We start from the raw sequence: 8,837 nt of genomic DNA, 5'->3' as shown, positions 1-8,837 counted from the left end.
AGCCCACAGGGAACAGGTTACATTCATTTAAGAAATGGTGTATGTATTAAGATGATCTGTCCATGAAGTCATTCATCAACTGTTTCAATGAACAGTGGTTCTGCTTGGAGGGTGGCACAGACATTAGGTGAGGGTCAGATTCTGGTTCATTGGCTGTGTTGATTTTGAAAAACATTCATCTCAGAAAAAGAGTACCTTATAAGGTCCTCTTCTTCAAAATTGATACAGTAATTATAAATATCAAGCAAAACATTCAGTCTCTTTGCTGTTCTCTTATAAGCCACCTCCCAAATTAATTGTCTGCATTTCTTTTGGCTGTGTAAATAATTTTGAAATATGTAAGCTGTTCTGAAAACCATAGTATAGTGTAAAAACATCAAATAAACAATCCTACTAATAGAGAGGCTGAGATAGGAGAAGCATGATTTCAAGACCATTATGTGGCACACAGCAAGNTCCTATCATGTACAAACAAGCAGAAAGGGTATATGGATTGTACAATACTGGACCTATTTCTCCAATTACCAAATTAGAGAGACCACTGGATGACAGCCAACAATATTTCTAATTCCTCATATTTTTACATTTCAATTGGTTAGGATAATATTAATTTTCATATTAAGAGATATTAAGAAAAAGTGATTATTATTTTCTGTTATTTTGTTGTTAGAGGTGGAATTATGTTTGTGTGGGTTTGTTGAAAGATTACTTTTTTGCTTTTTCTAGAGTGTAGTTTCATTCCTTGTGTTGGTGTTTTCCATCTATTATCCTTTGTAGGGCTGGATTTGTGGAAACATATTGTGTAAATTTGGTTTTGTCATGAAATATCTTGTTTTCTCTGTCTATGGTAATTGAGAGTTTTGCTGAGTATAGTATCCTGGGCTGGCATTTGTGTTCTCTTAGGGTCTGTATGACATCTGCACAGGATCTTCTGGCTTTCATAGTCTCTGGTGAGAAGTCTGGTGTAATTTTGATATATGTTTATATGTTTCTTGACTTTTTGTCCTTACTGCTTTTAATATTTTTTCTTTGTTTAGTGCATTTGGTGCTTTGATTATTATGTGACGGGAGGAATTTCTTTTCTGGTCCAGTCTATTTGGAGTTTTGTAGGCTTCTTGCGAGTTTACAGGCATCTCTTTCTTTAGGTTAGGGAAGTTTTCTTCTATAATTTTGTTGAAGATATTTACTGCCCTTTAAGATGGGAATCTTCACTCTCTTCTATACTTATTATCCTTAGGTTTGGTCTTCTCATTGTGTCCTGGATTTCCTGGATGGTTTGGGTTAGGAGCTTTTTGCTTTTTGCATTTTCTTTGACTGTTGTGTCAATGTTTTCTATGCAATCTTCTACACCTGAGATTCTCTCTTCTATCTCTTATATTCTGTTGGTGATGCTTGCATCTATGACTCCTGATCTCTTTCCTGGGTTTCCTAACTCCAGGGTTGTCTCCCTTTGTGATTTCTTTATTGTTTCTATTTCCATTTTTAGATCCTTGATGGTTTTGTTCGTTTCCTTCACCTGTTTGTGTTTCCTGTAATTCTTTAAAGGATTTTTGTGTTTCCTCTTTAAGGGTTTCTAGCTGTTTACCTGTGTTCTCCTTTATTTCTTTTAAGGGACCTATTTATGTCCTTCTTAAAGTCCTCCATCATCATCATGATAAATGACTTTAGATCCATATCTTGCTTTTCCAGTGTGATGGTGGGAGAATTGGGTTCTGATGATGCCAAGTTACCTTGATTTCTGTTGCTTATGTTCTTGTGCTTGCATCCCACCATCTGGTTATCTCTAGTGCTACTTGCCCTGGCTATATCTGACTGGAGCTTGTCCTTCCTGTGATCCTGGTTTTGTCAGAGCTCCTCATAGTCATCCTGTGATTCTTGGATCCTGTGATCCTGGGTGTGTCAGAGTTCCTGGGAGTCAAGCTGCCTCTGGGACAATGAGATCCTGGTGTGACCAAGCGCCTGTGATCCTGTGATCCTGGATGTGTTAGAGCACCTGGGAGTAGAGCTTCTTCAGGGTGTTGTGGGACTGGCTGCAGAGTTTGCGCCCAAGGTCTGCTCAGGGCACCAGCCCAGACGGACCAGAAAGAACTTGCACAACTGGTCTGGCAGAGGTCTTGTGTGTCTGAGTCCCTCTGGTCCCTGTTATTCCCGCTGTTGGAACATATGTTGAGTCTTTAAACTTTTAAAGCCCACCTCCAATAAGCCCATACCTACTTAATAAACATCCCTGAGCAGCACTGATCAAAGAATTACATGAGACTGTGAATCTGATTTTTTAATTTTGAAATTTCAGATTTTTTTCATTGAAACCACCATTCTCCTTTGTGTGCCTCAGTTTATATCTGTTTTATGGGATTGTTCTGAATATTAAATTTGTTTCCATAAGTGAAGTATTTAAAAACCATTCTATGATATATAGGATCAATAAACATCGAAATGTAATGTTGTGATAATAGTGGTAGGTTTGATCAATAATATAAACAAGATATAGTTGAGTGGAAGAGTGCCTGTTCAGCATATATATAGCCCAGGGTTTGAACTCTAACACTGCAACAACAACAATAGTAATAATAATAATACAAGCCGGGCGTGGTGGTACACGCCTTTAATCCCAGCACTCAGGAGGCAGAGGCAGGCGGATTTCTGAGTTCACGGCCAGCCTGTTCTACAGAGTGAGTTCCAGGACAGCCATGGCTATACAGAGAAACCCTGTCTTGAAAAACAAAAAAAAAATTTAAAAAATAAATAAATAAATAAATAATACAATAATTTGCAATTGGGTCATTCCAGTTAACTAAATGTTTTATCATTACTTCCTCAAAAATGTTAGGAATAAATACCTCCATCTCTTAAAAATATTTTTGTTACTTAAGATTTTCATATTAAGTAATTTTTCAAAAATAAGGCTTATTAAGAAATACAGAAGCTGGGTATGATGCATATCATTAGTCCCAGTGTTCTAGAGACAGAGACAGGTGGATTCTGGGAGTTCAAGGCTAGCCTGGTCTACGTAGAGTTCTTCAGCAGCCAGGATTCATAGTAAGATCCTTTCTCAGCAGGAAGAGGAAGAGAAAGCAATATAAATTGATTCCTTGCAAGTCTATATTTATTTTGAAGCTGATTTTCATGGGGATAATGAGTAAGTTTTTCTCCCAAGTCCATGACAAGCACATTTTGAGGGGATTTGCATTTTGGGGAATTTTGAGGGGGCTGGGGAGGTTGGGGTTTGGTGGGATTTTTTTGTTTTGATTTTGTAATTTAGGTTTGTAATATTAATACTATTCTCCATATTTGAATACCTCTCATGTATTTTCTGGAGGAAAAGATTAGTAAAATATTACTTGTCATTTTTAAATCACTGGAAACTACTAAGAATGGAAGATTTTCTCCTTGAAAGGCTCTCCTGCACTTTAAGAGCTCACAGAGTTAATGACATTTCTGTATGTCTTTTGTTTCTACATGGTGAATTCAGAAGTGTAGTATTCAACTTTCAGTCATAAAGAATCCTTTCTAGGTCTCAATAATAAGTTAGGGGGCTGGAGAGATGGATCAGCCGTTAAGAGCACTGGCTGCTCTTCCAGAGGACCTGGGTTCAATTCCCAGCACCCACATGGCAGCTCAGAACTGTCTGTAACTCCAGCTTCAGGGCTCTGACACTCTCTAACAGACACATACGTGGGCAAAAATAAGAGAGTAAGCTAGGAGTACAAAGAAAACAAAGTAAAACCTTTCACATTCCACACAAAACTGAAAACTCAGCCCAAGTCTGGACTCTGGGCTGCAGGGAAACGTCACACCATTACAGTCATAATCCCTGTCAGCGGGCTATCTCCGTCAGCGGGCTATCCCCGTCAGCGGGCTATCCCCGTCAGCGGGCTATCCCCGTCAGCGGGCTAACTTTGTCCTTTCTGGCCTTTGCTGCTCCTGAAGTGTAACTAATAAAAAAGCTGCGTGGAGTTTCCTAACTATCGAAACCTCATTTTCTGCTTGGTTTTTTGGCTCTTCTGACTTTAAAAAGACAGTTAGCATTACCAGTAAAGAATAAATGTGAAAATCACATTTAGAAGCAGTAGATAGGGGGTCTCCCCTCCCCACCCGTCTCAGTTGGGCACTCTGGTGATAGGCTAGAGCAGGAAAGAGCAGCTGTTTTGAGTGACTTGTCCAGCTTTTAGTCTAAGTCCAGGAAGCCTCTGGCCTTGGGAATTAGGTCGATGCTCATAAACATTTTCTCAACCCACCAGTCTGGGAAAACAAAACACAAAAAAAGTTCTACTGCCAGGTTGGTAGGATGAGTAGGAAAAAAAAAGATCTCTTGATTTTTGGTAAGAATAAAGCTCTTAGACAATGGTAGAAAATAAAAATTGAAAATTAAAAAAATAAGCAAGAAATAAAGAGGACTTTTAAAAATACAAGGTATTTAGCTTAGAAGGAGTACAGAGTCCAATCAAAATCCCCCAGGAAAGGCACAAAACGAAATCATGTAATAGAAACAGAGGAAAGGAACATAGTTCACATAACATGCTTTGCCTTTCAAGGGTCTCCAGTGTTTGTCACAATGGTATGTAGCTGCGAAGGTATTAGTTGCCAGTATTAACCTTGCTACAGAGTTCCTGCAGTGTGCTGACAGTGGCCTCTGGTATCGCTTCTGTTTAGCCTGACTTGTGTGTGGTTCACAGGCGTGTGGTGGTAATTCTCCAGAACTGCTCTCATCTAGAGTCTTCTGCTTTCTAGATTTTCACCTGACGGAAGATTGATCGTGTCATGTAGTGAGGATAAAACTATTAAAATTTGGGACACTACCAATAAGCAGTGCGTTAATAACTTCTCAGATTCCGTAGGGTAAGTCCATTCCCTCTGTACATTTGTATGGGTCTGCTCGCTAAGGAGGGATTTCATTATAAACAATTCAAACTTGAAAGTGAAGGTAAAGAGATTGAAATGTCAAGCCATCGTATTCTTTTTTTTTTCCCCTAGATTTGCAAATTTTGTGGACTTTAACCCTAACGGCACATGCATAGCTTCAGCAGGTTCTGATCATGCTGTGAGAATCTGGGATATAAGAATGAACAAATTACTCCAGCACTACCAAGGTAACGATTCCCGCAACCAGAGGAAGTGTCACTGTCAAATGGCTACGATGGGAAAGGCCTGTGGTTTGGTTTAGGTCTCTACATGGGGGTCATAGGTTGCCCTTGACCTGGCTGGAGAGCAGAGTAGTTGACTGGTCAACAGAAGAAACAAGAGGAGAAAGAAAGGTAGAAAGACTTTTATGATTATTTTTTTATTTTGCACGTTAAAGAAAAGCAGAGAGAGCAAATGTATTCCGTGTGGCCATGTTGGGGAGTGAAACAGATAAAGGACCAGATACCCCCTGAATCTGTCTTGGTGTAGTGACAAGAGCTTTCGGACCTTAGGTAGATGAAGAAAATGCGACAGGGTGCAAGGACGTGAGCACATTTCAGCAGCCCTGGCCAAGGTTTTCTTGTCATGCATGGCCTTGGTTCTGATTCTGTAAAGTAGGTTGAGACAACCCTTTGTATCACACTGCTGAAGGGACGCGTCTGCTCCCCACACTCAGGTCATTTGTGCTCCACTGTGAAGCCTACCCCCATGAGTGATCACCTTCATCATGGGTGATCCACCTTCATTCGTCTGTCCTGAGAGGTTTCGTTTTTCCAGGGAGCTAAGGTGACTATGGGTTTAGGACATGTATGTGTTCATGTGTGTGTTTTTAGCCATAGTTAAGGAGACAGACAGACACAATCAATCCTGCTTTCAGTTGCTTGTGGCCCAAATGAGGAGCGGACATTTTAGCAAAAGCAGCTCCTAAGTCCAAATTTCAGTTTTTCCTTGTGTTCAGGTATTGCTCAATCCTGTTGGAGTTAGTGTGTCTGCCAGTCTGGCCTTGGAGGTTTTCTTAGCTCAGTAATAACCGAGTGCTTGAGAGGAGAACAAGCTGTCACGGCTGGGGCATCTACGTGAAGTAAGCCAGATGCTTACGCCTAAACACTGAAATCCCAATAGAAAGTAAAAACGCTAGGATCCAAGGCCAAAATAAATCTAATTAAATCAGTTCTCTGGGGAGTCTCTTCCCTGATGATCTCTCTAAGTGTGGATACTAAGAGTGGACTCTGAGGGGAGGGAGGCGGTGTCAGGCAACCGTGTGTAAGAACCATTTCTCTGTAATCCCTTGGCTTTAGTGGCTTTTGGAAAGGCTCACACAGTGACTTAATTTTGGTTGCTCACTTTGTATGTAGAGAGGTCTTTGTATATAGCCTAGGCTAGCCCCAATCATGACCTTCCTGCTTTGCCATCCCAAGTGCTAGGGCTATAAGTATGTTCCACCATGCTTGCCATGACTTTATTTTGACTATGAAGACATCCCCCATTGTCTATGAACAATTTTCTCCGAAGACATAGATGATTAATCACCTAGTAAATTGATCTTAACTGTCCCTAGTCACTGGCATGAGAGCTGTCCCCATTGATCTGATCTGGTCCTGTTTCAGGCAGGAGAGGGGCGATTGCATATGACACGGAGCCAGTATCAAGAAGACTCCCTAAATGTCATCCTTCCTCTTTGGGGCCAGATTCAAACATAGGAAGTCCTTAGGGTAAAACACATTCTTAAGTTTTATTCTATCTGTCCTGTGGGTGATATTCTAGTGCCTTGAAATTGCTTAAGGCATTTTGTTAGAAGCTATATTTATGCAAAATATTAGTGGACAACAATCAATTTACAAGAAAAATTTAAATCACCACCAACAAGAGTAAATATTTAAAGAGATATGGAATTCAAGAATAAGTACATGTTGGAGTCGTTTTTCTTGATGCTTTGGACAAGGATCAAAACCGAGGGAACCAAAAGTCTTAGGATGTGTGTATTTAGAATTTCACAAGAAGCTGAAAATTTGAGGCTGGAGCCATGGCTCAGTGGTTAAGAGCACTTGCTGGTTCTTCCAGAGGAGCTGGGGGCAGGTCCAGGCACCCACATGGCACTCACTGCTAGATCCCAGCAGACCTAGTACCCTCTTCTGACATTCTGCCCCTTACATACACACAAGTATAACACCTCACATGTAAAATTTTAAAATAAATAAATCATTTTGTAAAAAAGGGAATCTAACAACTGGCAAAATGGCCTCAGTAATTTTATTGCATTCAGTATCATGATTGACAGCATTATGGTTAACAAGCCATCCTAATTCTTCTCTCAGAAATACATTTAATTTCCTACATTTAAATTCCTAATTTCCATTGGAAGAATGGCATAGTTTATCAATAATTGGCTACTTTTAAATACAAGTTCCATTTAATTTTGTCTTTTTTAGAAATAACTCTTTGCGATTATAATAAAATTACATTAATTCTCCCTTCCCTTCCCTGCGTCCAAGCCCAAACTTTCCCATGAAATTTCCTCCCCACCGCACCCCTCCTCTCTTTTAAATCCATGACTTGTGTGTTGGTTCCTAAAATCATAAACACAACCTGCGCAGTCTGTATAAGGCCTCCTGTATGTATACAACACAACCCCTCCACCTAAGGCTCAGGGGTCACCGCAGAAGAGGGAGTAGGAAGATCTTTGTCAGAGGATCAGGGAGTTTGTGAGATTGTGCCTCCTGTGAACATCCCATGAATCTCACCAATATGGCAGCCTAAGCATGACCCGAACAAGTAGGAATCCAGCAGCCACACAGACGTGAAGACGGAAAACTACACAAAGAACTGCAGGCAACTAAGGAGTTGGAGAGCAGGAGAAATGGTCTCCCCCAGGAAAGAGCACGGCAACTGATTGTCTAATACCAATGGTCAGCCCTGAGAAATAAACACACAAATAAATTTGCCTTTCAGGAATAAACAAGTTTCCTAACTCAAGTAGATGGGCTGATTTGCAGATGTGCCCCTGAAGTGCCCATTGTCGTGCTTTTAGTTACTAGGGAATTAGTAGGAATCACATCACTGCTTGATGGATATAATGTGAGGCATTCTAGTTAACGTTGCATAGAAGTGATAGGTAAGATACGATTGTGAACTTGTGAATACAAGCCTGGGAAGAATTAGTATCATTAACCATTTAGAGGAGATAGCAGAGATGGCTCAGTGGATAAAGTGCTTGCCGTGCAAGCCTGAGTTCCTGAGTTCAGATCCCCACAACTCAGAAAGGCCACATGCAGCAACACACATACATAACCCCAATTCTGTGTGGGCAGAGGTGGAGAACCCAGCCTCTTGTTAAACAGTCTAGCCAAAATGATACACCACAGTTCAGAGGAAAGCTGTCTTTCAAAAACTAATGTGGAGAGTAGTAAAGGAAGACTGGCCATATGACGTCAACCTCTGGCCTACCACACTCAACCTAGAGACCACGCACACACAGAGAGAGAGAGAGAGAGAGAGAGAGAGAGAGAGAGAGAGAGAGAGAGAGAGAGAGAGAGAGAGGAGAGAGGAGAGAGATCAACTTAGTAGAATATTCTCTTAAGATTTACATTCTAAGACAGGGTGGTGCACACCTTTAATCCCACCAGTCGGGAGGCAGAGGTAGGCAGATCTCTCTGAGTTCAAGGCCAGCCTCAGCAACAAAGCCTATTTATTCCAGGACATTCAGGACTATACAGAATAACCCTGGCTCAACAAAACAAAACAAAAAGTCTTGGAAGCTTATGTATTCCAGGACCATAAATATATTTTACATACCAAGGAGCCCATAACTGCTAGCACTGTAGTGACCAATTTCATGAATTAAGATTTTCTTCTACTTTTGAAGCAAACAATTTGAAATTCTTGACTTAGCTGGGCATGATGGTGCACGCCTTTAGTCCCAGCACTCGGGAGGCAGA

At 40.7% G+C, this 8,837-nt stretch overlaps 1 protein-coding gene across 1 annotated transcript in view; it reads left to right on the top strand.

The window, feature by feature from the left end:
• Positions 1-8,837, top strand: part of Poc1b (POC1 centriolar protein B) — a 103,746-nt gene that overhangs the window by 40,190 nt on the left and 54,719 nt on the right. The window contains exons 5-6 of the mRNA XM_021205299.2: positions 4,732-4,839; positions 4,975-5,090. Of these exons, the coding sequence (XP_021060958.1) occupies positions 4,732-4,839; positions 4,975-5,090 (224 nt within the window). The remainder of the gene's footprint in view (positions 1-4,731; positions 4,840-4,974; positions 5,091-8,837) is intronic.

The sequence above is a fragment of the Mus pahari genome, chromosome 9 (assembly GCF_900095145.1).
Source record: "Mus pahari chromosome 9, PAHARI_EIJ_v1.1, whole genome shotgun sequence".
Lineage (NCBI taxonomy): Eukaryota > Metazoa > Chordata > Mammalia > Rodentia > Muridae > Mus > Mus pahari.
This window is presented reverse-complemented; position numbering and strand designations above follow the sequence as displayed.